The sequence below is a fragment of the Notechis scutatus genome, chromosome Z (assembly GCF_049901735.1).
Source record: "Notechis scutatus isolate UNSWTSFEM ecotype Mainland chromosome Z, rNotScu1.2, whole genome shotgun sequence".
Taxonomy (NCBI): Eukaryota; Metazoa; Chordata; class Lepidosauria; order Squamata; family Elapidae; genus Notechis; species Notechis scutatus.
In genome coordinates this window covers 132,341,959-132,368,889 of record NC_142025.1, presented here as the reverse complement: position 1 = coordinate 132,368,889, position 26,931 = coordinate 132,341,959, and the positions used below count along the sequence as shown (strand labels likewise).

At 44.5% G+C, this 26,931-nt stretch overlaps 1 protein-coding gene across 12 annotated transcripts; it reads left to right on the top strand.

Annotated features, from left to right (window-relative positions):
- Nucleotides 1–26,327, top strand: FBRS (fibrosin). Of its 12 annotated transcripts, none has more exons than XM_026682285.2 (18): nucleotides 7–2,390; nucleotides 4,599–4,784; nucleotides 9,403–9,438; nucleotides 11,840–11,869; nucleotides 14,201–14,249; nucleotides 15,839–16,244; nucleotides 17,009–17,247; nucleotides 18,885–19,084; nucleotides 19,526–19,570; nucleotides 19,718–19,813; nucleotides 20,390–20,458; nucleotides 20,545–20,574; nucleotides 20,767–20,838; nucleotides 21,150–21,273; nucleotides 21,682–21,765; nucleotides 21,861–21,944; nucleotides 24,061–24,280; nucleotides 24,863–26,327. In XM_026682285.2, the coding sequence occupies exons 1-18, from the start codon at nucleotides 2,001–2,003 to the stop codon at nucleotides 25,590–25,592; spliced, it is 3,090 nt and encodes a 1,029-aa protein (XP_026538070.1). In that variant the 5' UTR covers nucleotides 7–2,000; the 3' UTR covers nucleotides 25,593–26,327. The 12 variants fall into 12 exon arrangements, with proteins under 12 accessions (XP_087802648.1, XP_026538070.1, XP_026538067.1 ...); XM_026682282.2 differs by having other exon boundaries at nucleotides 21,141–21,273; XM_026682277.2 differs by having other exon boundaries at nucleotides 780–2,390; nucleotides 4,518–4,784; nucleotides 21,141–21,273.
- The last annotated feature ends 604 nt before the right edge of the window (nucleotides 26,328–26,931 follow it).

Below are 26,931 nucleotides of genomic sequence, written 5' to 3'. Positions count from 1 at the left end.
GTGGGCGGAGTTGCGTGCCGTGCGCAGAGAGGAAGGAGATCCGGCAGAGACAGCTAGGGGAGAGAGGGAGTCTGGGGGCAGCAGCTGAGACGAAGCGAGGAAAAAAAAGGGCGACGGGACCTCCCCCCCACCCGCGGGGAAGGGGATGCACCAAGGCTGCTGCTCTCCTTCCGCGCCGCTGACCCTACAGGCCGCCGCCGCCCCTCCCCATCCTTATTCACCCCTCCGCTTCGGCCAATCAGTTGTGGGGGCCGCCAGACGAGCGGAGGAAACCGGCCTCGCTGCCCGTCAGGTGTAGACGTTCGCCGGACGTCCTGCCGCGGGCCCCGAGTGGAGGCGAAACGGACGGCGACGACTCGAAACTACCCTCCACAGCCGGCGCTCTTAAAGGTACAGCCCGGGGTGAGGGGGGACAGCGAGAAAAGAGGAGCCTTTTCCGCCGGAGGACAAGAAACCCCTCAAGCCTCCAGCTCCTGTCAATGGATTTAAAGGGAACTCGGCCCTCTTAAAGGGGAAGTTGTCTTCGGGTCTCATTGTGACTTAAGAGGGAGGGCCGGCTCTTAAAGGGGCCGCCGGAGGACTTGTGGACGCTGGATACCCAAAGGGGAGCGCGAGCAGAACCGAGGAAGCGCTGGGAGGCTCTTTAATGCCGGTGGTGGAAACAACAAAAAAAGTGGCTGTCTGACGAGGAGGACTTTAAAAATAATAATAATAAAAAATAAAGGTGCTTTAAAGGCGAGGCCGTGCTTCCGACAGGAAATGTGTGGCGGACTTTTAATGGGACGTTCTTAAAGGGGATGGAATGAAAGGAAGCAGATCCCCAAGCCTGGACTTTTAAAGGGCAAGGTGACGGTCATACCTTTTAAGCGGAATCCGGGATATCTTGATGATAATAATAATTTAAAGAAAAGGGGAAGAAAAAAAAAAAAAAAAGAAACCCCTTAAGATTTGCAAAGGGAACGTGGCTTTGAGAGGAAATGTCGCCACGGGAATAATTCTGGGAGCCCTCAGTCCTCAAAGGGAGAAGAGGAAGCCGATGCTCTCCGAGAGGAAGCCATTTGCCATTGTTGGCAGAAAAGCCGCATCTGCAGTCTTAAAGGGGAGGCTCTTGAAGCGCTTATTAGCCCTCTCTGGGTAGATGTAAAAAGCCTCTTTCCAGGCAGAAGCCCTAAGGCTAGATGGTGCTTTTCGGAAACAGGCAAACATAAACAATATATCTCTTTAAATAAATACAGGCACTTAAATCAGAAGCTTCAAAGGGAGAAGCAAAGAAGTGGCAAGAACCACAAGCTAGTTGGAAGGGATTGTCACTTTTGTGGATTTCAAAGGATCCCATCTCTCCATTACTAATTCAGGATGGGAGGGATGTAAAATTCTGATTAAAGCAAGGTTTTTTTGGTGTTTGATTTCCCTCCCTTCTTTTTCTTCTTCTGGATCCAAAGGTGAAGTTGTACCTTAAAAGAGAGTTCTGTTCGCTGGCACAGGCTAATTTCCTATTAAAGGGTTATTGGACTGGTTTTGATCTTAGAATTTTCTTTCAAAAGTATTTAATTATTTTTTCATTTACTAGTCTGACCTTGAGGAAGTCAAAAAAGCAGAAGTTGCCATTTGTATTTTCCTTAAGAGAGAATTAAACCCTGAGCAAAAGACAACTTGCTTAACTTTCCAGAGCAAAAAGGAACTTTTTGGATTTTGAATGGGTTTTTACGTGTAAATCAAGGAAAGTTACTGACAGTTCAGCTATAGGAGCCAAGGACTTCTTGTAAAGGAATACAAAATTTACTCTTTCTGCCCCCTCAGAAGCAATATAAAGAAGAACCTCTTTTTCACGAGTGTGGTGCTTTTCTCCCTGGCTTCAACAGAAGAGCAGAAATCAAGCAGGGACAGCTGCAATGCTTCTGGCTGGTGAAGGGTGAAGGGTGTCACCCTTCTATTTCACGTGCCTGCTATAGCCATTGGACACAACACAATTTATTTTCTGTATCTCAGAGGAGAGCATAATGGAAGGAACAACAGCAGCTCCTACCCCATGTTGGAGTGGGGGAGGAGGCAGCAGTAGCCGAGCACGGAGACAGCGACGTTGCTCACGGCGGGACCGTGAGAGTCGCTGTACACGCCGTAGAGGAAGCCGTCTTGGAGAGCCTCCCCATCGGGGCTTGTCCTCTTCCTCATCTTCAGCATCAGACAGTGAAGGCCCCTCTCCACCTGCCCCTGTGGCTCCCAGCAAAGGACACCCCCTACAGCAGCGGCGGCGGCGGCGGCCCCTCCGACGGCGGAACAGAGTTTCTGGATCATCTTGCAGTCGCGAAGAGGAGGAGGAGGAGGAGGAAGAGGAGGACCTCATTGATGGCTTTGCCATTGCGAGCTTTGTCAGTTTAGAGGCACTTGAGGTGAGGTAGTCCACAGCCTATTCCCAATAGAAGGTCATGTCCTTTCAGGTGTTATAAGGTTAAAATAATAGATTCTTGCCCTTGTCTTTGGGCCTCCTCTGATATTTCAGAGGAGATACAGGAAAGAAAAAGACAGTAAACTGGGAATCCAACTGTTTTTGTGGAGCTGTGCAGATAACTAGTAATTATAAAAGATTTTGCACAATAGTGTTTGTAAGGATGGGTCATTTTGGAAATGAAGATTGCTTTTTTTCTTAATAGCAAATAATTGTAATATATTTTGCTACCATGGATCTTCTAATTAAAGGAAACTTACGATGATCTAAATTGTTAGTAAGCGATACCAGATGAAGTTGAATTGTTGCTAAGTAGGGATGTACTTATACTCCTCAAAAAGATTGTCAGTGACAACTCTGTAAGAGCAAGGCAAAAGGAAATTTCCAGATGTGATTGGTGAAGTTCAGAAATCTGAAATTTTATACCCAGAGGATCAAGGGAAGGTATAAAAAGAAAACATGGACATTTATAGTCTGTGGCTTTTATATATCCTTAGTTATGTGACCAAAGATTAATGCTTTTTATTTACTATGATTCTGCTTAAGTAGAGAAACAATAAGATTCTTGATGTGAGATGAAATGAGCCATATTTTCTTGGCTAAAATAGAATCTAGGCAGTTCAGGTGCAGTCAGACAAGTTTGCATAATAAAAGTTGTAAGATGGTCTTGATTGACCATGTACACTTAACACAATATCAGAACCACTTACTTGTTTGCAAAATCCTTGTTAATATTCTTGACAAGGTCCAGCTCACAGTAAGGATGTATCTTAATGTTCTTTATGAATTTGTATAGTGGGCATAGTCTGTGCCATAGGACACAAAATGTATTATGAACATAAAGCCTGAAAATACTAAATTATTCGAGATGAGCTTGTTTGGGTATGAGGAACTGCTTATGCTTGGTGGAAGAGATGTATTTTTAGGTGCTGAGTTTCAGCTTACCCCGCACAGGCATTTTTGTAGAGGTGGGATCTGTCTCTGTAAACTACATATTTGTTGGGAGGGGCTAATCAGAGGATTTCAGTAAGCAATGCAGTTATTGGGCGATATATAAGGCCCAGCTGTTTTACCTGCTGAAGCAGAGAAAAACATTCCTGCTTTACTCAGGAATGTTCAAGGCTGAGCATGTAGACCAGTTTCAGACTGGATTCACCAGTCTTTCTGGCTAGGCAGGATTGGGTGAGGACTAGGGTGTGAATCCAGGTGTCTTTACCAAACTCTGAAGCAGTGCAGTATACTGCCAAGAAACATTACTACACCGCACACAGTCAAGCATACCATTACAAAACTATACAATAACCTTTAATGCAATACCCTGCCAACCAGAAATATACCATCACTTCTAGGATTTATCTTTTCTAGAGCTCTTGCCCTTCTCTGGCATCCTTCAAACAGTTGGTCTCTTTCTTGAACTAAAGAGGCCTTTCACAAAAATGACTACCTCTCCCAGAGCCGTGCTGATCATTATGGTATAGGATAGCATTTGTTGCAGTGTTGCCTTACAAGTCTGTTAAATACTTATTGGCAAGCTAGCTCCTTGATCTTTATTATCTAATTGTGGAATTTGGGATATAACTGACCAGATTAATTTTTTTTCATGTATCTGTCCTTTTTTTGAAAAGATCTTAGAGCATAGCTTCTTTCTCTTCCCTTCGCTTCTCTGTCACCATCCTAGAATGTTAGACTTGAAAGAACCGCAATCCTGAGTTTAGTCTGTGGACCTAAAAGCTACATAGGGATTTAAACCAGATGTCCCAGCTCTTGCCTTTTAACAATTACTTACTGGCTATCAGTGTGAAAGCATTTTTATAATATTTAGGATATAATTATACAAATAATAGGGATTCCATTTTTAAAAATAAGATGTTAGGATAATTCATTTGTGCAGTATCTGCAACGCAGTGTAAAAAATGTAAATGTTATTTCTGGATCCAAAATAAATAATTGTTAGTACTGATAGTTAAGTAGCCAGGCTAGATATTTCAATTTTTGTCCCAGAGTTTTGTATTATGTTTTGTAAGGTGCTTTCCAGTTTTTATATTTAAACGCACATTTCTATATCCCACAGCAGCAGCTGCGATATCACAGCTTTTATTCAGAGGGTAGATTGTCTGCAGCCATTATAATGCCCACCTTGTCACTCCTGCAGAAGGATGCAACCTTGAAGACTCCAGAGAGATTGGAGCTTCGACTGAAACATTCAGGAAAGAGGAAACGGGGTGAGGGAAACAATTCTGAGCTTGAAGATGAAGACGAAGGCTCAGAAAAGGATCGCAGCCAGGGCTGTGGAGGGGAGAGAGCACTGAGAAAACGAAGCAAGAGACGGCACAAAGAGGTGAGGTCTTAGGCGAAGGGTAGGAAACTGAAGCAGGCAAGGGTGTATGTGCAATAAAGTTTGGGGAAATTTGCGGGCTGGATTAAGCTTACAGAGGCTTCTCCTAGAAATCTGCTTCTGTTTCTCAACACTGTTGTGTGGAAAATTACAGGATGAACAACCAGTGGAGGGCAGTATTACTCTCTGCAATGAAAGGGTGTTTCTTGAAGGCTCCACTTTGTCATTTTTACTGGGCTAGATGAGTGGGAAGGAAAAGCTTTGGGAAACACTACTTCAGGCTACTTGGAAGATCCTAAGGAGCCAAATAGACTGTGGCAACAGAAAGCCTGTAGCCTTTTGAGCCAGCAGGTACAGCAGCTGTCATGGAAATGGAGCCTTGCCTGCTCGTAACATTGCCATTGTGGTTGTTATAGCCTGTCACAAATCAGGCTATAGTAACCACTATAATTTTCTGAGCAGCTTAGCAGTTTCAATTTCCAAAGTATTAAATGTGTTAAACACACAAGTTTGTAATATTATTTTCTGTTCACAATAATGTTAAGTTACAGCTGCCAATTCTTTAGCTAATAGTGACCTACATATGCATCAAATTCTTCCTAAGATGTCATATCAGAGTAGTATACATGTAGATCCAAGTAGGGTGTCCTACAGTTGTCAGATGGTAACTTGTCAATCCAAGTTATTTTGGGTATGACACACAGTGTGCTGATAGCTACTGGGACCACCAAGGCTGGTTTATGCCATAATCTTTCCATTTCAATTTTCCAGATCTTGATAATGATTTTTTCCAATTCTTTGTTATCCGCTGGTGTGGCCATATCAAGTACCCATACCTTCTTCTCAATCAAAGTTAAATTTAGTGTATTATGAACCCAGACTTTATTATCTATATTTGGAAATTCCTCAGTATTATTTATAAGTATACTTGTGGTGTCGATATGCATCTAGATGCATATTTGAAAATAAAAATGCCTCTGGCAACTGATGCTAGTTTTGCAGCTTCCCATTTGTTTTTAAAAATAATGGAATTAAAAAGATACGGTCCAGGATGCCTTGCCAGTATTAAGAGTGAGGAGTAATGCATGGCCGCCTGTGTCTAAGCAAAGGAATTATATGTTAGCTATGCTAACATATAGCCAGTGCAGCTTTGTACCCAAAATGGTGCTCCATTGGAGTAAACAGTGCCTTGGTCATCTGTTATAATTTGCTACGCAAAATATATATGCATTAATATTCAGTAGGGGAAGAGTACAAAAGTGCAACATTGACAGCAGAAAACTGTCATTCTGCTCTATGCAGAATCAGAGCAGGAGCAACAAAGCCTATGACTTGTGGACTCAGTGAAGACAATATTATACAATTGCAGTATTTACATAACTGTGCCATAAAATCCCCCTGTCTTAATATAAATGCATAAAATGTGCTAAGCTTTTATTGGAAATAAGACAGAAAATCAAGTTTGGACAACTCAGCCTGTAGTCTTCTTGAATTTTCTGTTCATTTGCATATTTTTTGTTTATTAACATGTCCAAGAGCAATAGAATGGGAATAAAGCTGACCTATATTTAACATTGCTTATATATTTTCTTGGAAAAAAAATAAACGACAAATCAGAGAGAGGTATGTAAGAATTAAAAATGCTTTTATAGCTTTGCTTTATAAAGGAAAATTGAAGAGCAAAACCAAGAAAATACATAATAAAGTAAGTCTAAAGGACAGCTTCCTGAAACCTATGTAATAAAAGACATAAAAGATATAAGGGTCCCCTGTACCTATATTAGGATGGACATACTTTTCAGCCAGAGGCTGCATTAGCTGTTGGAATGGCATGCCAGATACATTCCTTAAATGTGGGTAGAAAGAAAATTAACTATAGTTAATACCCGTATTTCCCCCAAAATAAGGCTCCTTATTTTCTTTTGGATCCCAAAATAAGCACTAGTGCTTATTTTCAGGGGATGCCTTCTTTTTTTCCCGTGTATGGGAGGCCCACTTCTGCTTGCTTGTGGCCGTAATCAATGAGGCCAATCAATGCATCGGTGCCATGGCCACGAGGCAGGGTGGGTGGGGATGGAGCATGCACCCTGCATCCTTGAGGCCCCTGCAGCCAGGCCATCCATGCCCCGACACTTGCCTTGCGGCTGCGGCACCAACCCACTACTTGGCTTGCTGCTCTGTTGCAGCCGTGAGCAGGCAGAAGAACTGGGCCCACGGCCACATGGGCTCCTGCTGCACATGACTGTCGATGCTGCTGTGCAGCAGGTGTTGGGGTGGGGATGCCCTGGCTGCAGCAGCCCTGAACAAAGCCAGTGTGGGGCATGTAGGGCGATTCTATCACCACCCTGCCTCGTGGCCGTGGCACCCACGAGCAACCAGACGAAATGGGAAGCAGGCAGCTGTGCAGGTTCTTAAGTTGGGCTTACAGGTGAAACTCGAAAAATTAGAATATCGTTCAAAAGTTCATTTATTTCAGTAATGCAACTTAAAAGGTGAAAGTAATATATGAGATAGACTCATTACATGCAAAGCAAGATAGTTCAAGCCGTTATGTGTCATGATTGAGATGATTATGGCTTACAGCTCATGAAAACCCCAAATCCACAATCTCAGAAAATTAGAATATTGTGAAAAGGTTCAATATTCTAGGCTCAAAGTGTCTCACTCTAATCAGCTAAGTAAGCCATAACACCTGCAAAGGGTTCCTGAGCCTTTAAATGGTCTCTCAGTCAGGTTCAATAGGAATCACAATCATGGGAAAGACTGCTGACCTGACAGTTGTGCAGAAAACCATCATTGACACCCTCCATAAGGAGGGAAAGCCTCAAAAGGTAATTGCAAACGAAGTTGGATGTTCACAAAGTGCTGTATCAAGGCACATTAATAGGAAGTTATGTGGAAGGGAAAAGTGTGGAAGAAAAAGGTACACAAGCAGCAGGGATGACCTTAGCCTGGAGAGGATTGTCAGGAAAAGACCATTCAAAAGTGTTGGGGACTTTCACAAGGAGTGGACTGAGGCTGGAGTCAGTGCATCAAGAGCCACCACACACAGACGGATCCTGGGCATGGGCTTCAAATGTCGTATTCCTCTTGTCAAGCCGCTCCCGAACAACAAACAACGTCAGAAGCGTCTTACCTGGGCTAAAGAAAAACAAAACTGGTCTGTTGCTCAGTAGTCCAAAGTCCTCTTTTCTGATGAGAGCAACTTTTGCATCTCATTTGGAAACCAAGGACCCAGAGTCTGGAGGAAGAAGGGAGAGGCACACACTGCAAGATGCTTGAAGTCCAGTGTGAAGTTTCCACAGTCTGTGTTGATTTGGGGAGCCATGTCATCTGCTGGTGTTGGTCCACTGTGCTTCATTAAGTCCAGGGTCAATGCAGCCGTCTACCAGGAGATTTTGGAGCACTTCATGCTTCCTTCCGCAGATGAGCTTTGTGGGGATGCTGACTTCATTTTCCAGCAGGACTTGGCACGTGCCCACAGTGCCAAAAGCACCAAAACCTGGTTCAATGACCGTGGGATTACTGTGCTTGATTGGCCAGCAACCTCGCCTGACCTGAACCCCATAGAGAATCTATGGGGCATTGCCAAGAGAAAGATGAGAGACATGAGACCGAACAATGCAGAAGAGCTGAAGGCCGCTACTGAAGCATCCTGGTCTTCCATAACACCTCAGCAGTGCCACAGGCTGATAGCTTCCATGCCACGCCACATTGAGGCAGTAATTGCTGCAAAAGGGGCCCAAACCAAGTACTGAGTACATATGCATGCTTATACTTTTCAGAGGTCCGATATTGTTCCATGTACAATCCTTGTTTTATTGATTACATATAATATTCTAATTTTCTGAGTTTGTGGATTTGGGGTTTTCATGAGCTGTAAGCCATAATCATCTCAATTATGACACATCACAGCTTGAACTATCTTGCTTTGCATGTAATGAGTCTATCTCATATATTAGTTTCACCTTTTAAGTTGCATTAAGTTGCGCGATATTCTAATTTTTCAAGTTTCACCTGTATTTTGAGGGTAGGACACATACGGAAAAAGCTTATTTTTGGATAGGTCTTATTTTAGGGGAAACGGTATTTAGTTTTAAATATTTTAATTTAAATTATTAATTATTTTCCATGTATTTAATAACTATTTCCTTGTTTCACATTAGCAATTGCAGTTTTGCGGGCCATTTTTGAAGAATTTGCTGGGACCTCAGACTATGTTCTTCAAATACAGACAATAGGATTTCCCTTCATGGAGATTTGTTGTTGTTATTACTATTGAGAGGCTCACAGCAGCAGATAATCTTGGCACAATCATCAGTATGTTGTTATATGCCTAGCAAAATAGAGCAAAGAGTAGAACAATTATTTTCCAGGCATGCTCTATTGACCTGTATAATGTTTATAGCCAACTACAAATCAAGGCTGACCTATTTTAGAAATACAGATCACAAGTTTTGAAAGTAGGCATTTTCAGTTTAGTTCTAATTTCATTAGCCTCTCAGGAAAATAAAATTTGGTACATGGAGTTCTGGCCTGTTTGCTCCTGGAGTTGGAAACCGCATTATTGTGAGTCTAATCAATTTCTTTCTTTTCTCTCTCTTTTTAAAATCAAATTCAGCCTTCTCTCCAATCTTACCTGGAAACTGGATATATAGTAAGTGGGTAGTGTATGAACGTTCTTTCCTCAGCTCTTTCAAAACAGGGATCTGCAAGACTGACTTAATTGCCTAAGCATTTCCTCAGTGGAATTCTTTCCCTCAGACCAAAGCAGGCTTTAATTGAGTTACAAATGGCTTCCCCAAAAGAGCAGAGAAGCCAGCTCCTCTTAAAGAATAAACTATAGCAAATGATGGATTGTGTGTAGGACTGCGAGAAGGTGCTAAAATGCTCATTCACTCCATTAATTATGGTTAATTCTTGCAATGATACCAATGTGCATGCTTTGATTTTTTTAAAGGATAGGTTCTAATGCATCTTTGGGTATTCTGATTAATTTCCTGGATTCCGTATGCAATAATAGCACATCATTTCTCCTGTGTTCTACAATTTTTAAGAACGTTTTTGTTCTCTTAACTTTCTTCAAAATATACACTGCTCAAAAAAATAAAGGGAACACTTAAACAACACAATGTAACTCCAAGTCAATCACACTTCTGTGAAATCAAACTGTCCACTTAGGTAGCAACACTGATTGACAGTCAATTTCACATGCTGTTGTGCAAATGGAATAGACAACAGGTGGAAAGAATAGGCAGTTAGCAAGACATCCCAAAATAAGGAGTGGTTCTGCAGGTAGTGACCACAGACCACTTCTCAGTTCCTATGCTTTCTGGCTGATGGTTTGGTCACTTTTGAATGCTGGCGGTGCTTTCACTCTAGTGGTAGCATGAGACGGAGTCTACAACCCGCACAAGTGGCTCAGGTAGTGCAGTTCATCCAGGATGGCACATCAGTGCGAGCTGTGGCAAGAAGGTTTGCTGTGTCTGTCAGCGTAGTGTCCAGAGCATGGAGGCGCTACCAGGAGACAGGCCAGTACATCAGGAGACGTGGAGGAGGCCGTAGGAGGGCAACAACCCAGGATCAGGACTGCTACCTCCGCCTTTGTGCAAGGAGGGACAGGAGGAGCACTGCCAGAGCCCTGCAAAATGACCTCCAGCGGGCTACAAATGTGCATGTGGCTGCTCAAACGGTCAGAAACAGAGTCCATGAGGGTGGTATGAGGGCCCGACATCGACAGGTGGGGGTTGTGCTTACAGCCCAACACCGTGCAGGATGTTTGGCATTTGCCAGAGAACACCAAGATTGGCAAATTCACCACTGGTGCCCTGTGCTCTTCACAGATGAAAGCAGATTCACACTGAGCACATGTGACAGACATGACAGGGTCTGGAGTCACCGAGGAGAATGTTCTGCGTGCCTGCAACATCCTCCAGCATGACCGGTGTGGCAGTGGGTCAGTAATGGTGTGGGGTAGCATTTCTTTAGGGGTCCGCACAGCCCTCCATATGCTCGCCAGAGGTAGCCTGACTGCCATTAGGTACCGAGATGAGATCCTCAGACCCCTTGTGGGACCATATGCTGGTGCGGTTGGCCCTGGGTTCCTCCTAATGCAAGACAATGCTAGACATCACGTGGCTGGAGTGTGTCAGCAGTTCCTGCAAGACGAAGGCATTGATGCTATGGACTGGCCTGCCCGTTCCCCAGACCTGAATCCAATTGAGCACATCTGGGACATCATGTCTCGCTCCATCCACCAATGCCACATTGTACCACAGACTGTCCAGGAGTTGGGGGATGCTATAGTCAAGGTGTGGGAGGAGATCCCTCAGGAGACCATCCGCCACCTCATCAGAAGCATGCCCAGGCGTTGTAGGGAGGTCATACAGGCACGTGGAGGCCACACATACTACTGAGCCTCATTTTGACTTGTTTTAAGGACATTATATCAAAGTTGGATCAGCCTGTAGTGTTTTTTTTTCCACTTTAATTTTGAGTGTAACTCCAAATCCAGACCTCCATGGGTTGCTAAATTTGATTTCCATTGATACTTTTTGTGTGATTTTGTTGTCAGCACATTCAACTATGTAATGAACAAAGTATTTAATGAATATTTCATTCATTCAGATCTAGGATGTCTTATTTTTGTGTTCCCTTTATTTTTTGAGCACTGTATTTTGTACTGGATACAGTAAGACCTAGCTTGCTATCACACTGAAAATCTGTAGAAGAGGGGTGTTAAACTCATGTCGTCATGGCGGCGTCATGTGACATATCAGAACTTTTTTACCCTTCGTTAAACTGGGTGTGGGTGTGGCCAGCGTGTGACACATCTGGCCCACGGGCCAGGAGTTTGACAGCCCTGCTCTAGAATATAGAGTTTGTAGTGGAAGAGTGTGTGTGTGTGTGTGTATCATATGAGTGTATATACATATATGTGTGTGTATATGTATGTATCGTGTCTGATAAATAAATAAAGCAAAGATCCAAAGAGGGATATTTTCCATTATATTGCTCCTTTTGACATCTGTTTCTTTTTTTCCATTGTTCTTTGACAGTGTGATACAGAAAGCGACCCAGAGGAGCAGGTAGGCAACTATAATTTTCTGGGCCTAACTTATGACATGTTCTCAGTCCTTAGCAATAGTTGCATGCTTTTCCAGAAATGACTTAGGGGCAATGTTGCGAGAAATTCTATTTTATGAAAAGATATTAAGATTGTTTCGATGTAGGTAAAGTGCTTTCCATGGTTTCATTCTGCACAAACATTTCGTGTGTGAATACTTTACACCGTTTTCCAGAATTACACCAAAATTCCAGGCATGCACAAAATTGTCAAAACTTATATAGGCTTTTATTAGTGTTCACAGCTCCATACAAAACACCCCATATTTTGAGGTTTTGTGCTAAGCTGGGGACAAACTGGGGGGCTTTATTTTCATTGTTTTACAGTGTGGAGAAGAGAAAGCTATAAGTGCTCCTAATTTCAAAGAAATAATAAGATCAATTGACCAAATTGGTCAGGGGAATAGACTTTTTTTTTTAAAAGAAAATGTCGGTGAGTAGAAATAACCATACTTTTTGCAGCCTATTGAAAATGTTATCAAAAAAGGTTTGTGGCTGATTTTTCTGTAAGTTGGATAGTAACCAAGTATGGAGTGTACCCCATGTGCTTTAGTGACCTTGGGATGAATAACAAGAGAACAAGAGTCTGGAAGCAATTATCTGTGCATGCATATGGACACACACTCATATACAACAGTTGTAAAAAAAAACTTTTGACTCTCTCACTTTATCCCAATTGTACAACATAAGCCATTGAGAAAATTGTAGAAGATAAAAACAAGGACTTTAATCAGCATCTGGAAGTTAATAGCAAGTGAATGCAGATCAGTAGTAGTGTACAGTGCAGGTAGTCCTCAACTTACGACCCCAATTATGCCCCAAATTTCCCTTGCTAAGTGAGACAATGTTTAAGTGAGTTTTGCTCCATTTTATGACCTTTCTTGCCACAGTTGTTGAGTGATTCACACAGTTGTTAGTTTAGTGACATGGTTGCTAAGTGAATCTGACTTCGGCGTTGACTTTGCTTGTCAGAAGGTTATAAAAGGGGATCCCATGATGCTCGGACACTGTGTTCTGATCCAGCCTTTGCAGAAGCAAGAAACAAACTCCTTGCAAAGAAAACCCCCTCTTTATTTACACCTTGTGAATTAATGACATTCACCCACAAAGTCTTGGCAACAAGAGTCCTGGAAGGAGTTAACTGAAGCAATAGGCCTTATCAGCTTGTTACAATAATTGCAAGGCCTTGAGCTCCCAGCTGAAAGGCTGCAAATTAAGTCTGTTCAAATAAACCAGGGGTCTTCAAACTTGATAGCTTTAAGACTTGTGGACTTCAACTCCCAGAATTCCTCCTCCAGTCATGTTAGCTCAGGAATTCTGGGTGTTGAAGTCCACAAGTCTTAAACTTGCCAAGTTTGAAGACTCTTGAGATAAACAAACCTCAGTTCTGGTAAGGCAGTCTTTGTCACATGCCAACTGCTGCCTGCTACGACCACTACTCTCCTTTCCCCCTATTTATTCCCAGCCAGGGAAGGGCCATTCAGGGTCCACATTTGTTGTGCTTCCCGAGTTGACTCACTTCTCCTTTCTGCTCTCTTCACTCGTCTCTGGCTCCAAAGGCAGCTGCCTCTTCTGCGGCTGGGAAATGCCAAACAGCCCTGACTCTTTCTCTGTGTCCAATGCTGAGCATCCATCAGAGCCTTCCCCAGGCTCCAGAACTGGCCCGAGTTCTTCCGAACCTCCTCATCACCTGAGTCTGGCGGGCCACAACACACTGCAACCATCATAAATACATGCCAGTTGCCGAGCGTCTGAATTTTGGTCACATGACCACAGGGATGCTGCAATGGTCATGAGTCACTTTTTCCAGTGCCATTGTAAATTTGAGTGATCATTAAATGAATGATTGTAAGTTGAGGACTACTTGTAACAGTTTTCCAATGGGTATTGTTCTGGAACAAATATTGCCATATTGTATTCCAGTTCTGGTTACCAAGAGATAATGTCTGATGGCCTGGGTCAAAAACACTTGAGGTTTTTTTTTAAAATGTAGAAAAGAAAATTGTGATGAATTCAGAGTAGTTTGACTTGGTTAACAACCGTTCCTAGCCCAATAATCTGTCATGGAAAGCAACCAATCCAACATTAAAGATACTCAGGAATCCATCCTTCCTTGTAGAAAAAAAAACTTACCATGCTTCTACTTCCAAAGGAAAAGTACCTGGATCCTTGAAAAATTCTTAGGTAGCTTTTCTGCCTGTTCCAAATACATTTAGAAGTAGGGGATTTTTTTATAAAAAAAATCAGTATTTGTGTAGTATAATGACCCCCCTGTGTTTCTTGTCTTTCTGCAGGCCTCCATTGATGACCTCGAACAGTCATTCACTGTCTCAACCAGCAAAGGTTGGGTGTGGACAAATAGTGGGGAGGGGGGGGCGGGGGGGGTTGTCTGCTTGTGGTTCTGTGCACTAAACAAACATTGCAACATTTCTCAATGAGCCTGATTTTTGGTTCTGTGGGGGGATTGACGTGCTGTGGTTCTGTTTTACCTATACTAAGTACTCAGTCCATCTGATTTAAAGAATCTATTAGTAAGCAGGGTGGAAAATCTTCCTCTGCCTTAGATGGTGGAGAACTGTTGTGAGAGAAACCTACAGCTGGCAAAAATAGCCTCTTCCATCTATGTGGGTATGGCACCTTCCAGAATTTCCAACCTACCTGGTTATTTATCACGCCAGCTGAACGTCCTTTGTTGCAATCTTTACGGCAGCTTGGCAAAACTGGGGTTGTGTTCTTTTAAAGAAAAAGTGTTTTCTCCGTTCAGTTTAGAACATAATTCTATCCAGATTTATAATAACATTTATCTTCCAATCAACAAGGAATCGGAAAAACTGACTCATTTCAGAGCCTATACTAGGTCCTCTGTCTCCTGATGCTTGTAATTATTTATTTATACAGTTCATAGGTTGTCCAACTCCCAACGTCTTTGGGCAGCTTATAATTAAAAGGTAAAAAAGACAAAACATAACTAATCCTCCAAAATCCATCTAGCGGGGCTTCATGCTGCACTCTGCTTCAAAGCTTAAGAGGGAAACTGAGGCTTTAATAGACTCCTGAACACCATCAGGCTGGAAGCTAACTGGATCTTTTTGTAGGAGGAACAACTGAATAGAAGACAGAATATACCTATATGGAATTCTGTCAAAATAGAGGGGAGTAAGCAGTTCTGAATTTCAGAAGAGTTTGGTTTCATAAAAATAGTAGTATTAATTAGCCCTGTGCAGATCACCTCTATTTCAACACAGCAGAAAACGTTGTAGATTGGAACCACCATATCCTCTGCAAAAAAGTTGGCCAGGATCAGGGAGGTGGATGTGCTTCGTTTGGTTACTTTGATTGCAGAAATGGCTTCTCTGCATGCATAGATAATATGACTTTTGCTTAGCAATGTGTTAACACTCCCCATTTAAGACTCAGGGCTCTGTGATACCTCCAGAAAGCATTCTGAGGGAGCATTTACACGAACTTTCAAAGCAAAGTACCTCCTAGGGTGGCCATGCTGATAGCTAAAGGAGTTCTTTGCGTGAAAGTTACTGCAAAGGTGTCCCTCAGAACACTTTACAAAGGTGCCACGGTGTCCTGCTTCTAACTGGGAGTAAAAAGTATCAAATGTGGTATTCTTGCTGGGTTCTATAACAGAGTTGCCACCTCTGTTGCTGGAAGCATTTTGATTCATTGTGTCGTTGCTGTTTTCATGCAATTTTAAAAAACACGCAGTGTCAATGGAAACTTACCCCCTTCCCACCCACCCCCGGGCCCCCTTAGTTACTTACTGTGGCTCTTATTGAGTACATCAGCATTTGTAGCTGACAAGACTTGTCCAGGCAGTGAAATGGGGCTCCACCCCAAAGGTTTTAAAATCCAACACAATCTGTTGGGCCTTTTCCAATAGCCTGATCCTTGTTTTCTCTGTTTGCATTTTTTTCTGGCAGCCTCGGGACCCATTGGTGCATTAAACGGGAGCTGTGAAACCAAACTCTCTGTGATCCCTAAAGTCTCTGGCCTGGAACGGAGCCAGGAGCGTAACTATGAGGCTGACCGGGACTCCCTGCTAGTGCCTTTCCTGCCTAAGGAACCCCCTTCTCAGGCAGCTACTGCCCCTATTCTGGCTCAAGCCTTGACTCCAAGTCCTCCTACCCCACCTCCTGTCAAGACTCGGGCTCAGACACCTAACACTGTTCGTGGGACGCCCCAGCCCAAAGGCCAGCTGCCTCCAATGCCTCAAGGTGGAGCAGTTACCCACAGCCTTGCCCAGAGCCAACTGCACATGAAGGTGCCACCCTTTGCCAGCCAGACACAGGCCCCATACTCTGTAGGGCTCGACCTCAGCACTGGAGGGTGAGTCCTGATGCCCTCTGGCTACAGAGCTCTCTTTTTATTTATTGGTTCTCCCCCCCCACCCCCTTTATCTATCCACCTCTTTCAAGCTCTGCTTCTATCCCTGTGTTAGTCTTCTGCCCTTTTGTTCTTCTTTTCTTCTACACTTTCATTGTTTCTATTTCCTTTAACTGCCGTTGCTTCTATCCTCTTTGAAACATTTCCTTCCCCTTCTTTATGTCTTATTAATAACTTGAAAATTTTGAGAGCTCTTTCTATATCCTTACAGCAGCCCTGTAGATAGTATATTGTTGTAGCTACATTGAAGATGACTTGACTACTTAAAATGGAGAGAATGGCCTGACTTGCTCCTTATAAGTGAGGTTGCAACAAAGATGAGATTGGCTGGGGCTTTCAGGTCCACAGTTAACTACATCATGCATGTGGACTGCACCTCTGTCTCTCTCTCAGTGTTTTTCTCAACTCTTTCTTTAGAAAGAGATTTTTTTTTTTTTAAAGGTTTATTCTGACTAGGTAGTATCCTGGTTTATGCTGATAACAATTCCATGAAACCTGCCATCATGGTTCCCTGTATGCTGTAACTAAAGACATGATACTGGATGAAGCTTCTAATCCAAAACACCCTAGTTGAGTCTATCACTGAACTGAGATGGAAACCCATCTCCTTTTCAGAGCCTAATGAATGGCTTTCTTGAGTGTCTCTGTGTTTCCATCATTATTGTCTCCTGACCTAGGCATATATTTATTTTTTCTCCCTTTTTCAGGTGCAGCCGCGGTGCAGCTCACCCCAAGCCCATTCTCCCACCCTGCTCCCCCTCTTCTTCTCAACTCCCTCACCGGCCCTCCACTCCCTCGCTGGCCCTGCCCCCCCACGCGTTTCCCTCCACCCTTCGGCCCTCTTCCCACCACCACCCAGGCATGTTCACCCCCTCGCCTGGCCTCCCACCGCCACCCCCGTTGCTTCAAGTTGCTGGGCACCCAGCTGCAGCCGCTGCCATATCTGGTAAGAGAGAATTCAACGGAGGGGAATGATAGGGTGTGCCAAGTGCTTTGGGAAGATTGGCAGGGGCTAAATTGAAGCAAAGAAGGGAGATTGAATAAAACAGAAAACTGTTTATAGCCCATGGGTGTCCAACCTTTGGCTTGTCTCACCTGTATTGAGTGAAGAGGAATTGTCTTGGCACACATATACAGTATATAATATAGTTAATGTATATAAATAAAATAATATGGTTCAATGTTTACTATCTTATGCATTACTAGCTGTTTGGGGCTGCATGTGGCCTGTGGCCTGCTGGTTGGACATGCCTGGTTTAGCCTATGCTTTGTATATATTCGGGATACAGGACATGCATTTAAGTGAGAACCATGTAAAAAAAAATCAACATTAAAATGTACACTGTATAGGTAGTCCACAACTTACAACCATTCGTTTAGTGAATGTTCAAAGTTAGAACAGCACTGAAAAAAGTAATTCATGACTGGTTTCTTTTTTTTACACAACCATTGCAGCATCTGCATGGTCATGTGATTGAAATGCAGTTGCTTGGCAACTGGTTCATCTTTATGACGGTTGCAGTGTCCCGGGGTCCTGTGATCACCTTTTGTGATCTTCTGACAAGCAAAGTCAATGGGGAAGCCAGATTCATTTAACAGCCATGTTACTAACTTAACAACTGCAGTTCATTCACTCAATAGGAAGCAGGAAAGGTTAAAAAAAATGAGCCAAAGCTTGTTTAAAAACTCTCTTCCCTAGCAGTGGAAATCTTGGGCTCAGTTGTAGCCGTAAGTTGCAGATTACATGAATGGATGCAGAATATTTATCCTAATCTCATAAGTATTCTTGGCTGAATTATGCATTTAGAGAGAGGAGTACAAGCACTTAGGTAACAAAAAGCTACATTTGGTCTTTTAATTGTATGTTGGAGAAGGAGTTCATGAAATAAGCATGACAGGGCTGAGATAAAAACTAACTTTGTTTTGATGACAGTTTGTTTTAATGACAGTTAAGTTAGTTTCTTTAAAGACAGTTAAGGTAAACATTTCATTTTAATAATTGCACTCTCTAAGTTAAACAATTCAATGGCAACTTTGAGATTTGTTCTAGGAACCCAAAGTTGTTCAACCTGGTTTTAAGACTATGCAGTGGGTGTCATAAAATTATTTTAAGGAATCTTAGAGGAATTTCTAGTCCCAATTTTGAGAAGAGTTTGAATACAAACTGGCAACAGAAAACAAGAAGAAGATGGCAGGGGTGGAGGGGAATCTACTTTCAAAGGGAAACTAAAAAAAGAATAATGTTATCAGAGGATATGTTTTACTGTTTCTAAGTTGCCTGCTGGTAAAGTTGCAATGAGCGAGTAGGCAGCTATATAAATGTTCTAAAATAAAAAAAATGTGCTGAAAATGTGATCATGTGGGCCTGGAGTGGAAGCGTGCAGCCATATAATTCTGAAAATGGTTCCTAAGTCATTCTTGGATGGTCTGTCCTAACTAAGCGACCAGTCATAAGTCAAGGACTTCCTGTACATGGAGAGTTGTATGTGGTGCAGTATAAGTCAAATCTTTCTCTCTTTTTCAGCATTGGTTCCTTTTTCTCCTGACAGCTGGCAATTACCGGTTGTTCTTCTGTCTCCTCAGAACAAGAATTAATCCGCCAGGACTTGAGTTCCCGATTCCTCACGACTCAAGGCGGGGCCGACATGGGAGCTGCTGCCATTCGCCCTCTGGCTTTCCAGTTCCACCAACACAACCACCAGCACCAGCACACCCACCAGCACACCCACCAGCACTTCACTCCTTTCCCATCAAGCATGGTGCCCACACCCAGCCCAGCCATGGTAAGTGCAATAGAGACTTAGCAAGGTGGTAGGCAAGACTTCACGACTCGTGAGTCTGGCAGTATCTAGTACGATCAAACTTGGCCTGTCAGAATTTAGGTTAGTTTAAAAGGATTCTTGTGATGCAGTGTGGTGAGGTGGATTGCCAGGAGAGAGGAGCGCATCCCAGATGAATCCAGACATTTTGTGCGAGAGAAAGGGGGTGAAGACCGCCCCTTCCTTATAGTCTCAGAGTGTATGCTTGAGTAGAGAATAGAGGGCTTTAGTTTGGCAAGATTCTGTCTATATGTAGGGAACTATAAAGAATTTTGCTTGGAAAAATCACCAGGTGTCTTTCCTGGTTTTGGGGCCTGATAATTCTTTCTTTCCCTCCCTTCTCCTGGGACCTGCCTGACCCTTTTAAACAAGGGGTCTTTTCTGATTTCTTTTCTCTTTCTGCAGTATGAGAAGTACCCTGGGAAAATGGATGGGCTTCTGAGACATAATGTAAGTGCGTTCATTTTGGAGGAGGGGGTTGGCCTTTTAAAGGGCTCCCGATGAAATTTATCAAATTGCATCCTGAGAAAGGAGCAGAACCCTCTCCTGCCTCAGTTTTCTGGGTGTCTCCTCCATTGCTTTCTCTTCTTCTTCCAGTTTTATCCTGCTTACCCCCCAACCGTGTCGGGGATCTCCCCAGTCCTGCCTCCTGCTGTGAATTTTGGCTCCCTGCAGGGGGCATTCCAACCTAAGGTGAACCCTCCAGACACTGTAGACCAGTGGGGTTTTGTGGAAGTTGGAGCAGAGGGAAAGCTTTAGAATTGAGAGTTTCTGGCTTTTCTGCTTATTTCTGGTAATGGAGGCCTTTTCTCGTGGTTTTTTTTTTTTTTTGTGGGGGGGTGGTTGTTGAGGACTGTGACGCTTGTGTTTTCTGCACGCAGTGAGTTTGGTGGGATAGATTAGGGCTGTGGAGAATTGTGGTGGTCCAAAAAGAATGCAGATCAATAGGTCTGAGCATGAGAGGACAAGTCTGTGATGTGCCAATTCAGCCATGAACTTTTGAGAAAGAACTCAGGTTTTGAAAATGGGGTTGTATATGTTTCCATAGAGTGATGCCATTTCATAATAAATTGGGAGCTAAGAAAAGGAATTATAATTCCTTGGCAACTGGGTATGAAACTAGAATGTTTCAGTGGAAGAAGCTGAAAGCTTCGTGAACTCTGCAGTTGGAGGGGGACAATTTCAAGACGGTCTATGCTAGGGAATGCTAATCAGCTGATCGTGCTTATATTTAAGCTTTCTTTCTGTTTTGCTTCCTTCCTTCCTCAGAGCACTAATCCTGACCTGCCTTCCCGGCTGGGTGCTGTCCCACCCAGCATATCCCAGAAAGGCACCCAGGTGAGTTAACCCTTAATTTGGAAGAACGGCAGGGACAGCAGGGAGAGGATTACCCGCCCCCATGTGGCTTTTCTGTCTCCTTGCAGATCACCGATCCTTTCAGGCCGACCTTGAGAGTGAGTAACATTGGGGAGACCCTTTGATCCCACTGCGAAAGGGTGGATACGTGAGGTGAAAGGACTAGAAGTGGCGGGAGGGGGAGATGCACCCTGGAGTGGGGAAAGTGAAGAAGTCAGGGTATAGGGCAACACGTGCCTGGCCCTCAGGGACATAATGTGCAGAGCTGATGGTTCCCCCTTCTCTCGCAGAAGCCGGGGAAGTGGTGCGCCATGCACGTCCGTGTGGCATATATGATCCTGCGGCACCAGGAGAAAATAAAGGTAGGGTGAGCCTGGGCCACCTTTCCCCTCCACCTGCCGTGTACAGTGTCGGGGTGTGGCACAGGAGGTCCCTGCAGCCAGATGGAGAGGAAACCTTGCTTTTCTGATGTCTCCCATGCTGGATGCTGGATCCAAGTTGGGGTTTGTGGTGCTGGGTTAGAGGTTGGAGAGCAGAATCACGAGGCTGTTGTGAGGCAGAATAGGAGAGATCTCTGCCAAAGTATATAGGGTGAGGCCAGTTGGATTGACTTGTGCCTGACTGGTTGCTAACCAGGATTTCTTGCTCTTCTGTTTCCTCACAGCTGATGCAGGGCGATCCCCATAAATTGGATTTCCGGAATGACCTCCTCACTGGCTTGCCTGAGACCGGAGCCTTTGGCGGTCTTCCCCATAGCCAGGAGCTGGCACGCCCTGCCACCCTTTTCACAGCTGCTGGTCAGTGTGCTTTTCACAAATCCTGAAGGCTATTCTTTGACGATAAAGTAACTGAGACTTTCTAAAACTCACCCTGCCCATTTTTTTTGGTCACTGCTAATTGTGCCATCTAGCTGCTGCGGTACTTAGTGTTTTGATTTTTTTTTTAAAAAAAACCCATAATGTTAGCCTTTATGCTTTCCCCAGTTTTCTGTCTGGAAACCCGAACAGGCAGGCTTTACCTTAATACAGGGATTATGAGAGAAAACTAATCGAGACACTTAAAATGAGTTGTGCATAAATTACATTTTACCCTGGAAGTATTTTTGTTTTGGGAGTCATCATTCTTTGGATATGAAATAGACTCCTCATTCTCTCCCCCACCCCTTCTTTTTATTTTAATCTACCATCCTGCCCTCTTTCTTGTAGGTGTCGTCCATCCAGGCAACGCCCCCTCCTTTGGTCCTGCCGCTACTCCTCATGGTTCTTTCCTCAACCCCAGCCCCCACATTGGTAAGACCCAACGTCCCAGAGTAATGCAGCCAAGAGAACAGGACCCAGCAGCTCCCTTGTATGATTGCTCACTCCTCCCCTGATTTCTTTTCCAGATCCCTTTGGCAGGCCTCCCAGCTTTGCCTCTCTGGCTGCCCTCTCCAATGGGGCATTTGGTGGCCTGGGCAATCCATCCTTCAGTGAGTATTTTTAAGAGGAAGGGCACAAGGAAGCTTTCTGTGGGTGATCGAAATGGCTAAGCAAGAATGGGTGGCCTTGTTTGCATACCAGCATTTTAAAACATGGGGAGGGGGAAACAACCAAGGACGATAAACTCCCCCATTATTTACTTGAGTGTTAATTATTCATTCCAACTGTTGAGGTTCTTGTGAAGTTTTAGAGAATTATAGCTGTGTTGCCATTTCAGTTGTCATCCTTCCCCCTGTTCTGCAGTATGTGTGAAAATCGGACAGAAATAAGGTTCCTTGACGGCATCCGCAGTAACACTGACCCATATATCATGTTACTATGATTGTTTCAGCTGTAGTTAAAAAAAAATTAAAAGGGTAGCAAAGCCTTCCTAGTCTCTGCAAGCTAAAGATGACTTGAAAAATGGCAGCCAGGATGACGGGCGGACACTGCAGCTCAGGCACAGCTGGAAACTCCTCAGGGTTATCTTGGTCAACTCAGGCTGAACACATACGAAGACTTCCAGGGCCACGATATTAGGTTAGATCTCTTTTGAGACTAGAGCGCCCTTCATTTTCCTTTCTTCCTATCAAGCACTAGGAAATCGTAGCTTTGTGATTTCCTAGTCAGCTGCTGCTGAAACTTGAAATTCAGCCATTGATTTCTGAGGCCACATGAAAAGCTGAGAATGCCACAAGTTGAACAATTATTTTTTTTAACCTGTCAAGTGAGTGCATAATGACAGCTCACAAGTAAGGAAGAGTTGATGACTGCCTCCTCTGCAGCACATTATCAAGAGGAAATATTTCAGAAGTTTTGGCTTTTTCCTGTTTTCCTTCACCACGGGTTTTGGATTTGTCTGCTCAATTAATGGAATTCCATGATTTATCTCTTTCTTTTCCTGCGCATTTGGTAATTTTTGCAAGGTTTATTATATAAGGCTTTGAATTTTTCTGTGCCACACAAGATGCAGTAAACTCCACTAAAATCTCTATGTCAGAGTTCCAGTTAACACACCCAACGGAATCAAAACCCCAAGGCAGGCATATTCCTCAAAGTATAGATTTATTAGGCATGTCATGTTGGCACGTATGGGGAAACCCGACTCTAACCCCCCCTCAGGTCCCCCCCCCTTAAAAGTAAAGTGTTCTTCCCCCTGCCTATGCAATCCATTGCATGGCCCAGTCAGGTCACAGTTCAAGGATCAGTCGGGCTCAGACACCACTTCCTTGCACTGCTGGGAAAGTCCTTGGTTCTCAGGGGAAAGGATTTTATTTTGGCTACAATCCGCCAGCTCTCTCTACCTCCCCACTCCTGTTCCCACAGCTTGACACATCTCTGCTGTGGCATCCCTGAAGGTGCCAGGGCTGACATTCTACTCTTTAGAAAAGACGTAAACGTGGCAGGAAAGTCAGATAGCTCTGTCTTTATCAAGCATGGGAGAGAGAAACTTAGGCTAGAGGTTTTCTTCGTCATATAGAGGCAGCCCTTAACTTACAACAGTTCATTTAGCAACCAAAAAAACCTGACTTATAAATGTTTTTCACACTTATGACTGTTGCAGCATCTCCTTGGTCATGTGATTTACATTCAGATGCTTGACAACTGGTTCAGATTTATGACAGTCGCAGTGTCCTGGAATCATCTGGTCTCCTTTTGCCACTATCTGGCAAGCAAAGTCCATGGGGAAGCCAGATTCACTTAACAACCGTGTTACTAATTTAATAACTGCAATGATTCACTTAACAAACATGGCAAGAAAAGCTGTAAAATGGGGCAGAACTCATTTAACAAATTTTTCACTTAGCAACATAAATTTTGGGTTCAGTTGTCGGTCACCACCTGTAATAGCTCCCAATGTGTTGACAATTCTTTTGTGAGTGAGCATTCTCCCCCTTCCTCCTTTGAATGAATTATTCCACCAGCATTTAGAAGTAGAATGATTTAATAAGACTGTACCATGTGCCTTTCTGAGTGTGGATTGCTCTATGCTCTAGTGTGATAACTGCTATCACTCTTTTAATGAGATAATGAGTTCCTTCCATATCTACTTGTCATTGATCCTTAGGCTGTAGGGGCAACGTTGTATCTAGCATGGCCTCCTGATCTTTCTTCTCTCTTTCTCAGACTCAAGTGCAGTCTTTGGGCAGAAGGACAGTCCTGGAGCTCCTGCCTTCCCTAGTCCACATGAGGCATGGAATCGCTTACACCGTACACCTCCTTCCTTCCCTACTGCCCCAGCCTGGCCCAAAGGTGGCGGCAATGATGGAACGGAGCGTGGAAGCAGCCAACTTGACAAGGAAAACGAGAAGTCTGAAGGGCCGGTGATCAAGGATGAGAAGGACAGGTAAGAGGCAAAGAAGAGGGACGCAGTACAAGCACACAATCTTTCTGAGCTCTATAGGTATTCTTTGAAAGCAAAAAAATCATAGGCAATGTCAGCTAAATATGAAGAGTATTCCAAAAGAAAGAAAGAAACTGAACCAGTAGGAAGCATCCTGAGGGATTAGAGGTGGATGATCAGAAGCAACCTCACCAATTTATCCTTAAAACAAAACACGTTGCGATGATCACATCCACCCCAGCAACCATTTTGTAAACCGGCAAACCTCCCCTGCAGCCATTTTGTAAGGTCTATCAGCGCTATGGTCACTTCATTTCCACGTGTCCACCAGCCCCAGAAAGTTGCCTACTGCTGTTGGGTTGGGGAACGCTGAACTTAACACTTTTTCAGGGATAAGTCTGGCCAAAAAAAAAAAGAGGAAATAATAATAACTTTTCTGAAAGGGTGGAGGAAAAGGTAGTCTTTTGAGTATTTAGGTACACAGGCAGGGCCAGGCTGCTGCATGCAATGGATGCCGTTAGTCAGTGATTCAGTGCTAGGCTGGACAGGAATTCTTGACCTTTCCATTCTATGTGTGTCATTCAGAGATTCTGGCTTCTTCTCCCGCCATTCGCTGCGCTCGTCTCCAGCTACTCCCACCTCAAAGAACCCATCGCTGATCCATGAGGAGCCTCCAAGCCGAGCCCATGTACAAGCAGAACGAGAACATCGCTATGGCAGCCCGGCAAGTTCAGGACATGCCTCCCGCTCCCCTTACCCAGAATTGCCTCTCAAGAAAGAAGTGAAGGTCAAGGAAGAGCCAGATTTGCCTGGCTTTGAGGGAGCTCTACGCACAGGTGCTTCCTATCACAGTACCCTGCATGTCTCCCACCCACTCGGACCCCTGGCCGTGTTTGAGAGACCCCAAGCTGGGACTGGAGGAAGCGTCTCTCCCTACTTGGTGGCCGCCCCACCCTCAGCTGCCTCCTATGCTGCGCTCGAGGCATGGCGAGAGCCCTACCACCGGGGCCTGGAGTTGCACCCGCTACAGCGCCTGCCCCGCTACCTGGAGACCCCATCGCCTGCTGCTGCTGCTGCCGAGGACTACGAAAGAGCCCGGTTGTATGGTTTGGCTCCCCCGCCGCACCCCAGCCTCATGGCTTATCCCCGCCATCAAAACGGACTGCTGGCAAAAGCCACACCCTCAGCAGCTGTGGGACTGCTGAGTGCCCCACCACCTCTCATCCCAGCTTCCAACGCTCGGCCCTGCTCCCCTCGACGGGCCCCCGATATCCGAGAACTGGCGGCCTCCTACAAGGACCGGGACTCGAGATAATGGTGCTCTGGTGGCACTCTGGAATGTGAACACCTCTATCAAGCATTGCCTCCCTGATCTCCACAAACTGATGGGAACAGGATCAGGGTAGTCTAGGAGGTCCAAATTAGCGGGGAGAGGAAGGTGGCTTTTTGGTCACTATAGCCTGAGTTAGGGATATGCTGCTGTCATCACCCGGAAGGACTTTGACGTTGGAGTTGAATAACGGGGTGCATTTGGGGGAAGAGTTCAGGAACGCACGTGCCCGTGTCCTTGGTCGTTGTTCCTGATTTCTGCAAAGGCCTCCCCTTCCGGCCTCTGGAAGATGTCAGGATTTCTGCCTTCCTCCTAGCATTCCTGCTGGGCTAAAAACAGACTCAGTGTGTTCTTTATTCTCAGTGGACTGATGGGAAGGCTGCTTTCAGGGGAAGGGGGAGGTCCTGAATCTTGGGACACCTCCCCCATGAGGCAGTGTAAATATTTATATATTCTCCCCATGGCAGATGGGAAAAAGGTTTTTGTACATTTATAAAAGGTTTGAGATTGTGATTTCAAAAGTGACTTCTCTTCCTCCTCCTCTCTTTTGTTCCCCCTTGTTTTTACTGTACTGCTCTTTTCTATACCTGTATTCATTCACTCCTGCCCAATCTCCCGATCCCTTTCCTTCTCCTGTAATTAATGGGATGGTGCAACACACTTATCCAATGCCCTTTTCTTCCCCAGGCTGGTTAATTAAACTCCAAACTGGTGCTTCTCGATTCCTTGCTGTGTGTGTGTTAGTTGAGGAAAAGGGAGGGGAGGATACAGGTCTCCCATTCTTCTAGGACAGCAAATGGGAGGGTGCAGAGCACAAGCTGAAATTCTTGGATGAGGAAATTACTCTCTTGGATAGTTTTAATTTTTGCAGTCTCTGAAAAACGTAAATGGAGCTAGATACAGAATCCCTCTACATCAGGGGTGTCAAATTCAAGGCCCGGGGCCCGGATCCAGCCTGGGGTGGGGGTGGGGGTGTTGTTTAGACCTGGCCTGCAGTTCTGCCCTGGAAACAGTCAAGGACCAGCCTGTGGTGCCTCTGACAGCGAAAATGGAACTTGGGAGGATTCGACGGCTTCCTGCAACCCACTGCCAGCAAAAACGGAGCAGCCCTCCCGAGCTCCGTTTCTACTGGCAGAATGCTCAGGCCACCACAGGCATCCCCAACGTGAGTGATATCAACCTGGCCACGCCCACCCTGATCATGCCCACCACGCCCCCAAGGTCAAACACAACCCTGATACCGTCCTCAGTGAAATTGAGTTTTGACACCCCTGCTATACATAGTGTTTTAATGCAAACGCTCTTATGGCCCTGAAAATATTCA